At 42.6% G+C, this 14787-nt stretch overlaps 2 protein-coding genes across 6 annotated transcripts in view; one reads left to right on the top strand and one right to left on the bottom strand.

Annotated features, from left to right (window-relative positions):
• Positions 1–770: 770 nt before the first annotated feature.
• LOC113963970 (prolactin-releasing peptide-like) lies at positions 771–7113 on the top strand. Its single transcript, XM_027675586.1, has 3 exons — positions 771–945; positions 4766–4934; positions 6478–7113. The coding sequence occupies exons 1-3, from the start codon at positions 943–945 to the stop codon at positions 6654–6656; spliced, it is 351 nt and encodes a 116-aa protein (XP_027531387.1). The 5' UTR covers positions 771–942; the 3' UTR covers positions 6657–7113.
• Positions 7114–8352: 1239 nt separating this feature from the next.
• MYRIP (myosin VIIA and Rab interacting protein) overlaps positions 8353–14787 on the bottom strand; it is a 199775-nt gene continuing 193340 nt past the window's right edge. For 4 of the 5 annotated variants that reach the window (XM_027675581.1, XM_027675582.1, XM_027675585.1 and 1 more), the window contains 5 exons: positions 14614–14775; positions 12852–12956; positions 12696–12756; positions 11807–11925; positions 8353–11165 (listed from right to left, as the gene is read on the bottom strand). In XM_027675581.1, coding sequence (XP_027531382.1) covers positions 11133–11165; positions 11807–11925; positions 12696–12756; positions 12852–12956; positions 14614–14775 — 480 coding nt within the window. In that variant the 3' untranslated portion in view covers positions 8353–11132. The remainder of the gene's footprint in view (positions 11166–11806; positions 11926–12695; positions 12757–12851; positions 12957–14613; positions 14776–14787) is intronic. The other variant, XM_027675584.1, reaches the window with a different exon arrangement.

The raw sequence follows: 14787 nt of genomic DNA, 5'->3' as shown, positions 1-14787 counted from the left end.
ATACCCTCTGCACGCATGCACACAAAATTAGAATGGCAGAAGCACAGCTACTGCCTTGTTCTTGGATACAGATTGATTTTTACGTAGGGAGCATTTGGAAGGTTCAAAGGGAACATGCTAAAAGGAGGTTTCTGAGGAAAGCATTTGTATCTATTATTGATTGTATTAGTGTAAAAAGACTTTTTGTGCCATCATGGACTTGAAGTGCTCTTCATGTTTCGTAGTTGTCATCCTGAGTAGTCTGAGTAAACTCTTGAAAACTTGGATGAGGAAGACACTTCTTTTAGCTCTTGCTAGGTGAAAATTGGAGAATAGAAAGTATTTCTCAGGCTTCTTTACCATTTTTGTCCATACATATACCCATAAAACAAACTGTTACCCAGATATGAGAAATTTATTTTAATTGCCCCAATTGGTGACCATACTCTCCCAAGTGGTGGTGGTGATGGGGTCATCTACTTGATGCCTGGATGCTGAGTAAGGGCAGGGCCAGGCAAAATGTCAATCATGCTTCCTTGTAGAAGTACCCAACAATTGCTCCTAGGAAATAAAATAATGTTATTTCTTTCAGGAGGTGCTGCAGTGAAATAGCATTATTTGTACTTTGAGGTTTTCCCAACTGGAAGCATCTTTATAGAAAAATTGAATGACAGATTTGCTATTGAACTTCCTCTTCATCCTAATGGGTTTTCAGCATTTCCTACCCAGTGTCAGTTTATAGACAGAGTCAGGCCTCAGAGCCCCCTTTCTAAGCACAGCCTTAGAAAGGGTTTCTTTAGGTAGTCAGTCCCACCAGGACTGGAGCACAACTCTGTGTCTGTGCAGAGAGAGCCTGTGGTTCTCAGGCAGCCCAGTAATGCTTCACATCTCAGCTTCTCTGCAGGATGGTGCCCAAGGTGTGAAACACCTGTCAGTTCAGCTGCTGCTCCTCTGCAAGCCCTCATGGTAAACATGGTCTTAACACAGTGAAGTCTTAACCAGCAAGGCTGTGATGACACGTTAGTCAAGAGACAGAGTTAAAAATAACCACTCAAGAGAGGCGCCTATTGTAGAAATACAATATTGCTCAAGATAGTCTCATGCAGGTGAAATTTTCTCTGCCACCAAACTGGTAAGTGCCTGCTTAAGCACTGAATCACAACTGATTTCATCAGCTACTTGGGTGCTGTGCTGCAGCGTGACCTAAAACTTATACGTGGGTGACCCCAGCTGTGAGTTAGGGGCTTAATGAAACTAGGGCTGCCATCAAATAAGATCCCAAGCAACAGCCAAGGACAGGACAAAGCAAGAAGAACAAGGGCTGGAGAAGGAGCGCATGGACTGCACTGTTGCAGCTTGCTGGCCCTGAGACCTTCCCACTTTCTCCTCTTTCTCTCCATACCTCATCCCAGCTGTGAGTGTTTCCCCCCTTAGATATGTTCTTCAGACAGAGCATCTTAGCCGGGCAGCACAGAGGGCTTGGCTCTCCTTTGTAGAAAGCTTAGCAGCTAGTGCTGCTCTTGGCTGCCTGTGTCCCCTCACCCACAGGAACACAGCAACAGCCTCCTCCCTCTGCTCTCCTCCTGGTGGGCCTGAGGCCTCAGCCACGTGTCCTGCCAGGCCCCCCTTGCATACCCCTGGTGCTGCCCTCAACTCCTGCTCCCTGCCCCCTTCCCTGATCAATGGCTTTCTAATAGAGCCACCGTTCTCTACTCCTCCTTTTGTAAATTTAAATCCTGCTCACTAGTACTGCTGACGTACTCCAGGCCCACCTCTTGACTCCCCCTCCCTGCTTCAAGCCCACTTCCCTCCAGTATAAAAGGTACAAGCCCCCATCAGCTGCCCTGCTTCTACTTGGAGCAGTGACTACCTGAGAAGCAGCTTTGGTGCAAACAGGTGAGTGCCTCCCTCTATCTGCTTCAGTGCTTGTCCAGGCTCTTGCTTGATTTCCTCTTTTCTTTTTGGGCTTTAGCTTACCTACGCTAATATATACAGCTGTGCTCTGTGCTAAGTGACTTTTGTCCAGTTTTTGTAGCAAAGGAGGCAATGTGGCTGAGCCCTCAGGTAGTGGTGTGTCCCTGCAGGGAGAGCACAGGCAGCAGCCTCCAGTGCAGCCGTATGCCTCTCGTGCCGTTCAGCCCTGAAATGGGCCATGGTCCCAGGCCTGGGTTCACCCAGGGTCTGATCTCTCATGGGTACTTCCAGGGCTCCTTTTGAACATGACAGTTATTCACGTTTGCACTGTAGAAGGTGTACACAGCCGCTGATCTCCCGTAAGATGCTGGCTTGGGGATTAAATAGTTAATTTAATCTTTAATCTTTAAACCCTTGTTTGGGGTTTAAAGAGCTAATAGCACCTTGTCTTCAAGGACAACCATGGTAGGCTTGTACCTGATGGATCTGCAACAGATCTTGAGTTTTGTATGCTTAGAGCCCCTGTGTGCCCAAAGGCAGAGCCAGGCTGGTCTCCCACTCCCTGTCTGAGGCAGACCCATGGCAAGCTGTGATACCGTGGCTTCACTGTAACTGTATTTGTGGCTTTAACTTTCCCCTCTCATGTCAATGGAAGTTGCCAGACTACTGTCACAGATGTTGCTCAGCCAAAATTTAAAGACTTACTCTGCTTAGGCACCAAGCAGAACTGGCAAGTTGACCAGATAGCAGCGGTGCCGAATTTTGCTGAGCTCCAGGAGCAAAATTATTCCTGTAACTTTTAATTGTGTCAAGTTTTGTTCCAAATAGTCAGTTTTTAAATTTTTTGATGATTATTTAATGGTTGAAAATGGACGGCATCAGAGCGACTGTATGAAGTCTTGTTTTTTTTATTTCAATTTCACCTTCGAAAGAAAGCTGCAGGTCTATGGGCTAAGGCAGGTCTGGACCTCAGGAGATTACAGACCATCTCTCAGCCACAGTACTCTTGAAAGGACTGTGCATGGGTAAACCAGGATTTTTTGCTTAGTGACAAGATGGAGCTGGGTGTTAGAAATGCTCAGGGTCAAGTGTTTGGCATTACCTCTGCCTGTGTTTCTTCCCATATAAACAGGGGTGGGACAATTAGGAGAAGAAAAATGAGGGAGGATTAGAGATGCTGAGTCCCCTGATTATTTAGGGGTGGCATGTTACTGAGGAGCAGTGGGAGTGATGTGCTTTGCAGAAACCCTAGCCAGGATAAGAGTATGAGTAAAAAGTTCAATAAATAACAGCACTGTAGAAGGTGGCTGGGATGACTGATTCAGGCACAGGACCAGCTGGTGGAGACTGAAACCTGGCATGCTTAGGAAAAAGTGTGTGCTAAAAGCTTTTCCCTGTATTTTTGTCCTTCATCAACAATGAGCTCCAGACAAGTTCTTCCTTTCTGTAACATAGTTCCCAAAAAACAAGACACAAAACGAGAGAGCAAGTAACCTGGAAAACCTGTCAGCAACCCTGTAAACGCACTGGAGAGATGCCTAAAAACATCTTCTTTTGTCACTGAACATAAGGCTTTGCTAAACATGGAGCAAGAAGAGATCTACCCCAGCTGAAACTGAAGGCAGAATTCACCCCCTCTGGTTTTAGGCTAAGGTAGTTCTGTGATTGTCATGAGATTGTCATGAGCTATTTAAATTAGAAAAAGTTAAACCGCAGTTCTGATATTATGAGTTAAAATCACTTTCCTCTTAACTGCCTGGTAAGAAATTGTTGGGGTGGGAAAAAGCCTTAGGGAAACCTTCACTGAATACTAGGGCTTAAGGAGCTTTTGACTGCATTTTAATGAAAGACTCAACCAGGTTCTCCATGTGCTTTTGCTGTGTTGCCTGTTTGGTGTGCTTAGGAGCATCTTGCATCAAAGATTTTCCTTCCTGCTCTGCCTGTACTGAAAGCAGGCTATGATTTTGGCAGCAACTGGGGAAAAACCCCACCCATACATAAGGAGAAGCCTCTATGTAGCCAGAGCTGAGAGGATTTTTTATAGATCTGTGCTTATATATCTCCTATAAGTGATGTTTAAGCAAACAGGGCTCCTGCTGACTTCTGTAGGAGAGGCTCCAGGCTTTCAAATACATAGGCAGACCTTGCATGTTACAAGACAGACTGTCCTGGCATGTCAGCTGGGAGAACTGCTGCAAGGAAGCTTGTACAAAATGCTAGAGACAGTGGTAACCTGAGCCTGGGCTCATTCACCTCCTGGATGCAATTTTCCCAGCTTAGCACTTTCTGTTCTGCCCAGCCTGTCCCATGGGGAGACGGGAGGCATTTCTCATTCAGTTGTATCTGGGTGCATTTACAGGATTGGGACATCTATCAGCAGAAACCATAATTGGAAATCGTACTTTTGCACCCTGGTTGTGATGACACAGGAGGGTCATCCTCTTTAATACTGAAATGCATTTAGTTGTAAAAAGTGTGTGTAAAATGCAAATGTTAGATACATTTTACAAGTGAGGAAAGGATGCTGGAGGTAGTGGCTAAAACACACTTTGGTGGCCAATGCCCATGGTCATACAGAGGGCCACACAGCAGTCAGCAGTGAGCTCAGGGCCAGGACTCGAGTGCCCTGTGAAACCACATCAGGGGCTTTCAATGCTGCAGAGAAAATCTTTTTTTACCTCAGTAGATAGCTCACTGCATAGCCTTGACCATCAAACAGAAATGCCCAGGACATCCCCAGCATCAGTGTTCCACAGGACTTAGAGCCAAGAAATGGCTCTGTTGGATAGGAGCACGCTGTTACAGTTGACACGTTACTTCACCTTGAGAACTTTAACTCGTGTGTTCCCCATGTTCGCTTTTTTCCTTACAGCCTTCCCACCACTGCTCTGTCATGTGGCATCCAATCTCCTGGACACCACGTGCCCAGTGGTCACCAAACCGCTTAAAGCTGGTCACTGTCTATGTGCTGGTGCTCTTGGTATCGCTCAGCTTTGCTTCAGGACAGAGCAGGCCGTTTAAACATCAGATAGACAACAGAAGTAAGTATGATTCTCACCTGACATAATGGTGACCTCGCAGTCTCTGCTGCACTGAGGGATCAGGGTTGGGCTGTCAGGCAAAGTTCAGCAGCAAATCCATGTAGGTGTTTCTATGGTGAAATGTTGGTGTGGGACCCTGTGCTTCCATTTAACTCTTGTCAGTGCATATGCAGAACTTCATGTCTTTCTCATAGCCTTTAATTAGCCAAGGCAAATAGCATTATTGCTGATAAATATCAGAGAAGACACTAATATGCAAAAGATAAGAAAATGTAAGGTGGTATACATCAAATAGTTAAGCACCTAATATCAGCTGTATTCTGCAGACCTGGTGTAGTTCACAACCACTTCTATATAACAAGAAAGCAAAGGCCAGAAGCTTAAGTTCACTTTACAGACATCTTCATTTCTGTCTGGAAGCACAAGTTGTCTGAAAGTCCAAATACAAGTAGTTGAAGTGTCTCCATTCAGAGATGCTGTGAGGAAATGAGGCTGGCCAGGTGAGGGACAATACCATGTGTCCCAAGTAAAAGGTTACACGCAGTCCAAAAGATTTTTGAGAAAATCGTATCAAGAATTCTCATCTTTCCCCAAGGAGCAAAGGCTGATGGTTGTATGTGGAGTGGGAGAAAGGGGATGTGAGGAGTAAGGTGCGTGGGCTCTCAGTAGCACATCTTTCCCCACTAAAGAGGACTAGAGATGTTGGGAACATGTTGGGTTGGGAACATGTTTTAGGTACATGGGTGAAAAAAGTTACTTGGGTTTTGTTGGGTAGGAGGGGTGTTAAACATTGTGCCGAAAGACTTAAAAGATATATTTATGGAGAAATTTAAAGGCAAAGTGAATTTTTTATTTTCTCTGTTCAAGCATCAAAATGCACTGGGGAAAATCCTCCTGCCTTGCCTGAGACTTTCATATCACTGGGATGATACATAATGCGCTTAACTTGTAGTCTATTCCTGTTCCTGACAGGTCTCTGGCTTCGGAATGATTTGGCATTTCCTTGGGGTGGGATCATCTCCAGCACATTGTAGAATTTCCCTCTTGCTATATCTTAGTCTTTTAATAGAACTATACCCCTCTCCACACCTGCTCCAGAACTGTACTAGACTACAAAAATAAGTCAAGTGTCAGATGCTTTAAAAGGAAAAAAAAAAAGTCACCCATGAAAACAACTTGCTAAGTGAACAATAATTAATTTTCATGTTTACCCCTCACATAGGAACCCCCTCTGCAATCCAGTGGATTTGTTAGCTTATAGAAATAGTGTACCTGGTACACACTGCAGAAAAATCTGATGGATAATTTGGCATATGTTAAAAATACAGGTTGCAGACCAGGTGGATGAAAATTCATTTTGCGTCTGAATTCTCTTCTTTCGTAGTCTATACATAGAAAGCAATTCTCAAAGGCACCAGCAAGTTGTGTGTCTGGCTGCAGCGTTTCCCCTTGTTTTTCCTTGTGGGCTACATTCTCAAGATGTTCAGGAAACACTGCCTCTAAGTGCAGTGGTAGATGCCTCACTGACTGCTTTGAATTCCAGGTCCTGAGATTGATCCTTTTTGGTATGTGGGCCGTGGGGTTCGTCCCATCGGCAGATTTGGGAAGAGGCAACTGAGAAGCAGCCATGGCAGCCTCAGGCCTGTGAGCAGACACCTGGATTTCATTTTGAACGCTTTGTGGGAGCAAAAAATGTTGGACACAGAAGACAATGACTGGTGATCTCTGTTCCCCAAGGTGGTGACCCAGCCTCTGTTCTTTGAGTTGTGCCCTCCCCTGCACCTCAGACCTACAGTTCTTCTTTTGCCCAGCAATTCCACGCTGCTTTTCTTTTTGCTCCTTGTACAAGTTCATTCAAAAAGAAACATGTTCAGGGTGCAGGTAAAAGACAATGCATGGACACAAGCAGCGAGTGCCACCACAGCTTATAAAAATGTTTCTTCATCATGCATCCCCACCAATCTCCTGATGCTGTTCACTGTAATGCTAGGTTTACCAAAACCAACACAGCTTTTGGGCTGGGATTTAAACTTCGCAGCATGAAATGTATCATGAAACCCTCCTGTCTCATTTCAAAGTCAATGGCTGTTGATATGTAAAAATAAAAAGCAATGGTTGGAAGAAAGAAAAAAGGCTCTCACTGATTTTTAATGTACCTTCATGCATTAATGGCATGAAGTGCTTGTTCTCTGTGTGTAGCTTTTATAGAGATTGTTAACATCCACTCATAAGAATGTTGCCCTGAAGTACCCCCTGGCCCTTCATGATTCTTCCTGTACTGCTGGAGAGATATATTAATGAACAAAGAGAAGCTCCTATCAAAGTATTTTCCCCTGCAAGGAAAAAAAAAATTGGCTAATTGAACTCCTTTGAGTAGTTATATGCCTACTGCATATAATCATCCACCATTTTCCAAAAAGGGTAAAGGCCTGAACTAGCTGATTACCTTTAAAACAATGTAGTTGTTTCCAATTACCTTATCTGAGCAAGCTAAAGTCATTCTTTGAGGATCACAAGCCATGTACCATCTACTACATTAGTCCACATCAATAAGCCTGGGGTTGTGGCTCAACACTCATGTTTACTCATGTTAATATAACCTTGTTATATTAATTTTATAAGAAGTGTTATTTACAATATGTTTAATGTTGATTAATAACTATTAGCAAGAATAATGATGTTTAATCTATGGCCTATATCCAAATGAGATAGTTTACAATTTAGGTAATGACTGATTGTTAAATCCAGGCCATGAATCATTCTGCAAAAGACAAAGTAGAACGAACTTCCGCTTCTAGTTGTGCTTTGTTAGAATTACTACTAAAATTGAACAGTGATTGAATTAACCATTGCAGATATCTTAACCCTTTTTTCTCTTTGCAAATGGTCTGTCAGCAATGGATGGATTTTTATTATAATAAGGTAGTTACTACCATTTATAATACAACATATCTGCTGACCCAAAGTGTTACTTAAAACATGCTAGTTTTAATGAATTCTTTCATGGTGGAGAAGATATACTGATAATTATTTTGATCAGCATTCATCGCACAGGACTTTGGAAATATGAGATTAAGATTATTGGCAGGGTTCTTGCTCAGATTTTGTAGCAATCCCAAAGAGAGTTAAATTCCACCTGAGAAACTGTTTGGGATGGTAGACTAACAGACTTGATATTTTAGAGAAGACTAACCATCAAATGTTCCTGACACGATTCCTCTCACCCCGGCCCTAAAGAAGGGAGTCTAAACTGAGTGTGTCCCCTTCCCCTCGGCAAACCACGGTACCTCTGTGGAGCTGCCCATCTCCCAGGTGTGACCGTGTCACTAGTAGACAAGCAGCACCTGAGCACCGTGCGTGGCTGTGTGTTCTGCATGCTTCCTGGCCAAAGTGCACATAAATTGAAACCACAGAGAAGAACTTTTTGTTTTTCTTTATGAATCAAGTCCTTGAAAAGGCATTCTTTTCATAAATTGCTTTTACTCTTTTATAATTTCTCTTGACATATAATTCTTGGTGAGTATGCAGATAACAACAACAAGGCAAGCTTAATATTCACTCAGACTTAATCAAATAGATCATATAGTCTTGATTTTACCCATTAAAATATTTTCATTTATAAAAATTAATCTAATTATAAATATTAACACTAAAGAGTGAAATCACTTGATGACAAAATAATTCTTTGTGTGCTATAACATATGTTTTTATGATTTTTTTAAAACAGTAAATTATATCTTTGCACATATTTGGCACAATAAACATTTGTAAAAATTCAAATGCCTTAGAGCAGGTGGGATTTTTTTAAATTTTTTTTTTTGCAATGCCTACACAGTACACATTTTTCTGTCAAAGAAGACTGAATATTTTAACATTGTAACACGATAATAGTTGCTTTTCATGCCTCTTAAGGAAAACAACCTATTCCAAACTTCATTGGCTTGTTTAAATCACACTAACAGAAAAAAAGCCAAAGAATTATTCTATTAAAATTAGTCATTTCTGTATTGATATTACATACACAATATTAGTTATTATTTATTAAACAAATATGCAGACCAACCACCATTAATGACATTTCATAACACGCATACCTGCATAAACCAGAACCTGGGAATGTATTGTATACATACACGAGAACAGTCAATGGAGGAGAAGACTGAATAACAAAAAAATTACTAGGCATCCTACTCTGTTTAATCTCCTTTACTGGATTGCATATATAAATAAAATCTATTTGTTTTATGTATATATTTATATATTAAACAGAGTGGGCTGAATTCTGCCCTCACATCTGTGCAAACCAATTTTAGAGAACTAGTATTGTGTGAGAGTAAAAGAAGGCTTAATTTCACCCAAAATGAACACACTGGGTCAGATCTAGGGCAGATGGAAATTCCTTGAAGGGATGGAATGACGCTTATGTATTCTAGGTGGGAAGATGGTTGTATTTATTCCAAGGGTTCCTTACATGCAGCTGGACATCAGAGTATTGACAAGCTAGATGTCAAATGTGGGTAGCAGATTTGCATCTGGAACCATTTTTCCAAACAACCCATCCAGCCATTCCTTGTCTTCCCCACTTGCCCCCCTAAATGCAGCCTAGTCAGGAAATTTGCCTAGTTTTGCTCATATTTGCCTAACCACAGACATTTTATGGCCTGGTGTCTGAGGGGACTGCTTTCCTGCTGTATGGTAGGTAATATGTGACACTCTGCTTGTGGGTGTTCACTGGGAGCCCAGGGAAAGAAGGAACCCTCCTCCCTTCCTGGTACCCACAGCTCCCGGGAGAGCTAGCCACTCCTCAGGGCTGAGGTGCAACTTGCCAGCCTGCGCCCTTCTTCACAGCACATTTCATGCCAACCCTGTCTGCATTTGTGTACCTGCTCTGCCACTTGTGTGGAAGGCAAGGGATTCACTGGCTTATCACCTCCTCTAACTACCTCCTTTGTATTCTTCAGAGCATAAAATACCATGAATTGGCAACACCCTTCCCCAGGGGGGTGAGAGGAACACCCTGTAAGCAGCATATTCCTCCAGGGCTTTTGCTCAAGGGTCTTCCAGTTTGATTCACCTTTTAAAGGTCTCAAGAAATGAAAGAAGAAATATTACTATTCACAATATGGTCCAATACTAGTGGGGTACATGTGGCACCAAGCAACAGGACCCAGCTACTGTATGTTGGCTACAGACTAGTAAAGGAAGAGATGTCTGGGCTACATTTGCCCCCTTCTCAGAAACACCAGGGCACATTAGAAAGGAACCTTTTACAGGCTGCAGTCACCCTACAAACCACCAGTCAGTCAGCAGAGATCTCATCCACAACACTTTTACTTTGTTTTTCCAATCTTAAAGGTTTGGACAGAATTTATTCTGAACTACAGCATGGTTGGCCACCATCAAGTGGACAATGCTACCAAGAAGAACAAGACATACAAAGGTGTTGGTTTCACAACAGTGTTCAGATGTTTCTAGACACCAGGATTGTAACTCAACAGACATCTGGTCCACATGTGTGGCCACCAATTCATGGTTCAACATGACATCCATGCTCCCCATGCTGCCAAGAGCAATTTACCTAGCTCTAGAGCATTCAATCTGCCAAACGTACCCTCAGTGAACAGAGAAGACTTTGCACGTCACATCTCCTCCTACAAACCCTCTCAAAACTTCCACTGACTCCCTGGGAGCAGAGCTAGGTACACTGATTCTCCACACCCACCATGCAGCTGAAAAGCGGCACACACTGCACAGAGTTGTTCTTATTGCTCAACAAGACGGATGCCTATGTGAATAGTAAGAGGCCAGTAAATATGGATCACAGGTCTGCTTTGGCAGATAATTTGGCCTATAATTATGACTGAGTGTACAAAAACATACTGCAGTTTAAAGACAACATACTTTAGTACAATCAATAGGGAGAAAAAGTGCATCTTAAAATGTGGAGCCTTGCTTTTGAAACTCAGCATCCTGTCTAGAGTCCTGTGAGAACTTTAAGGCAGAGTTTCCTGTAGCAGACCACAATGCTGAAGACTTGGACAGCTTTCTCAGTGAGGTATCCAAATGAAGCCCTATAACTGAGGCTCTGTGGGTTCTTGAGGGTCCATTTTCAGCTGGACATACACAATGGCTGTTAAGTAAAGGCACTCTAGTGTACAGCCTTAGGCAGTGTGTTATTGGCAGTAGGGAAGTGTAAGTTTAGTACATCACAGCAGATCCTATAGCAGGTTCCTAGAACAGAGAAGGACAGGAAAGAAAACATGAGTGAAATACAAAACAAGCCTGCTGAAGCTCTATAGAGCCAGGTCCTTCCCCTTCCCATATATCCAGTGCCAGACTACTTCAGAACAATCAGTTTTTTCCCTTTATCCCTATATGGCTGCTATAGAAGAAATGATTGACAGCTGTCCGGTGAAGCCTATTTGTTCAAATCCTGCAGAGCAATACGTGGCCTAACTACCCCTTAAATTCCACTTAGGTAACATTGGAACATTTCTCAACAATTAGTGAGAATCAAGGTGACTCACCTGCCAAGTTACAGTGTGCAGCTGGTTCTGTGAGAGTCTGTTTCAGAAGTCTGAATTGCAGGGGACCACTAATTTATTTTTTTTTTTAAAGTAAGGGTAGCAGATTCCTGGAGAGCTGGCAGCCAGGTACATTTTCACAGGCTGACATTCAGGAGCTGCTATACTATGGTGTACATCTTCCAGGACACTGGTCAGATTTGCTTAGAGCTGCCTCAGCAGTCTCTATTTTTTTTCCTCAAACTATCAAGAGATGTTTTGTGAAGATGCTGAAATATAGCTGCCTACACACATACTGCTATCTCTCTATTTACTGCTTTTAACAGAGTTTTAAAAACATTTATTTACCATTAAGTCCTTGGCAGTGCTTTTCCTCTCTTTAGTTCTTTGTGTTAGAGATCCTTGAAGCATGAAGTTTCTGTTAAACGTTCTGACAGTGGTAACTGGAGAACCATCTATTGTTTCACCTGAGAAAGATACAAAAAGGGAGATTTTTCACATAAGAGATTGAAGCAGATGTAAAAGTACTTATGAAGAGTCACAGCTTCCAGAAAGATAAAACTTCCCTAAGATGTATGAGGAAAGCTGGATTTAATTTAAATTAAAAACAGCAGGCTGTGGTACTCCAAATTTATTAAAGTTTGAGGCTATATCAATCTGTGGAATTACAAAAGAGTAATGCAAGGTGAATCAGGTCCTAGAACTGTCAGAGATAACGCACCATGGGGCTAAAAAAAAAACAAATACAAAAGGAGAAAACATAAAAGAAATTCACAGCCACTGCATAACAGGAACATTGCTGAGCCACATCATATGGACTGAAATTACCAAACACAGGCTTTAAGAAAGTGGTGGATTGTGGAGGGTGGCAACTGGCTTTTGGTAAGTAAACACTGTGATCACTTGGGTGTCACAAACTAACCCCAGGCATGCTGGAGGGGTAGCATGCCTCTTGCAAGTATTCAGCATTCCTCATTTTCTTTTTCCAGCCTTCTGCTTCTGTTCCTATTTGTTTGTCACTGTCACAACTCTCACTGAAGAGAAAGTGGTGATGTTTTTTAATATGACAAATGGGTATACTGTATGATGCAAGTACAATGGAATATGAGGAGGATGGACGTATTTAGGCTTTCATTTTGTAACGCAATCTTTTCCCTACTTTGCTGAACCATACATTATATTGAACCTTTTAAAGAGAGTCTCTCTCTCTCTAATGTACATAATAATTGAAGCGCACCTTTTATTGGTGGAGCTGGAAGTTTTCTCCTCTGCTGTCTTGATGTGTCTATTGTATGCATCTGTAAATAACACATATGCATTACTCAACTCCATTATAGAAAAAGAGGCAAGATTTCCCCAATGTATTTTTGAATACTACATAATGTTCTGGCACCTGGTTTGTTTGCTTTTGATCCCGTTTCCTTGTCAGGCGAACACAGGGAGCCACGTTCAAGCCTGCAACAGTGAGAGCTGATATTCTGCTCTCAATATCTGAAATCTTCAAAGAAAATAAAAGAGAGAGACAGACAGATGGGGAGGGGGGAAAAGAAGTTTTAAAATTACTGTGGATGCCACTACTAAAATATAACCCTCCCCCAGTCAAATCCTCTTTATTAAAAAAATATAAACAGATGGCTAACTTCTTCAGCAATTCTGACACTTCCTGAATTCTTTAGTCCTGATGTTAAAAGGGGCTTAATTTGTTAGTAAAGATGGAGTAAAAGAACAATCCAACCTACCTTGTGAATCCCAGGAAGAGGCATTTTACTCCTTTTGAGGAAAAAAAGAAAGGAGGAGAGAAAACCTGCATCTGCCATCTCCCAGTTACCTTTAGCTGCATAATCACAATTTCATTCAAACTGTGTTTTTCAAAGGCTACATTCAAAGAATGACTTCATGGGACACATTTCCTAACTCAAATTTAATTTCATGCAAAGTACATCCTCTGTCACAAAATCTAAACATTTGATCTTACATATTTATAATTTAAATGTATATGTATATTAAACACAAACATGCAGGCACACACTATATAAAAACACTGAATGGAAAACAAATTGGTTGGGGGAAAGTAGTCTGATATTGAGAGTAGTGGAAACAAGTGTTGACAAAAGGGAAAGAAGTATCAAAGAAGTCAGACATATAATCTGAATCCTGATTCACGATGACACCTGAAGCTGTTCATTCTGCAGAAGACCTTCCATTGGCCTCTTTGCCATCCTCCTTGCATAGCTTAGGCCTCTCTCCTCCTCACTGGTCACCTCCGTTAACAGATTTATAAAATAATGACCGAAGCCAACAAAACATCACTGCCAGTTTGCCAACTAGTGTGACAATGCACTTCTGGCATCAGGGAGATGTCAGACTCTCAGATTATTGCTCAGTCCTGAATTGAGCATGCTTCTGTTGAGTAAAATCACCAGCTACTTCCTATTAGACCCTGTCACAGGCAGTTCAGGGTGTCCCGCTGGATACAGACTGGTCAGTGAAATCATTGACAGTGAGCTGCAAGCAGTGTCAGCACCCTGAGGTCTGGCAGCGTTACCTTGTTCAGCTTTTAGCACCAGATCACGATGTGTTCTTCTGAGACCTAGAACTTCTGGAACCTGCTAGAGTGATGCTAGATTGCATCCCACAAAAACTAGTGTCTTTTGGCTGGGATGTGTGCTGCTTAGTGCCTAAATCCCAAGGTAGGCTCGCAAGTGCTAGGCCCTGTGCTTGGCTCAGCCTTTGACTGCCATCGGCCTTTGTCAATAGAAAGCCACCAACACTGGCTTCTTTTGGGAAGTGCTTTACGATTTGCTGATTAGATAAACTGCCTACGACTGTATTTGCAGTCTGACCACAGCCACACACATGACACGTGAGCTGCCGGGCAGCAAGGAGTTGTTCAGTGTTAGCATTGCAGTAACAGGTTGCTGCACTCCCATGTCCAAAAACAAGCTGAGGGAAGAAACAAACAAATGGAGTATATCTGCCTGGGCTGAGTTACACATCTCAGTTACACTTTGCTCAGCTCATGTGATGGAGTCAGCATCCTTAAATCATCAGACCACTGCAGTACAAAAGAATATTCAAAGTAAGTGTGTGCAGTGAGGTGAGTGCTAGGCAAGGCAGTGGGAAAACTGCAGATGGGGAGGAGCTGCTGTCCTCACCTGAAGCTCTGCATGATGAACCTGGGCAGCTGCTGTGGCCACCTGATCCTCCAGATCGGCCAGCTCAGATTCTTCAGTAACACTGTTGATCTTGCGTGCGGCGTCTTCCAGGTTGGTCAGCTGCCCCTCCAGCCCATACACCGTGCTGGCTGTCAGGTACACCTGCAGGGCCAA

The sequence above is a fragment of the Neopelma chrysocephalum genome, unplaced genomic scaffold, assembly GCF_003984885.1.
Source record: "Neopelma chrysocephalum unplaced genomic scaffold, ASM398488v2 Primary Assembly neopelma1_26, whole genome shotgun sequence".
Taxonomy (NCBI): Eukaryota; Metazoa; Chordata; class Aves; order Passeriformes; family Pipridae; genus Neopelma; species Neopelma chrysocephalum.
The sequence above is the reverse complement of the archived record's forward strand: the minus strand, read 5'-3'. Positions and strand labels throughout refer to the sequence as shown.

What these genes read in the sequence shown, in the direction of transcription:
- LOC113963970 (XM_027675586.1), top strand. An exon ending in ACATCAGATAGACAACAGAA is followed by an intron (nt 4,935 to 6,477) that starts GTAAGTATGATT and finishes TTTGAATTCCAG; the next exon opens with GTCCTGAGATTGATCCTTTT.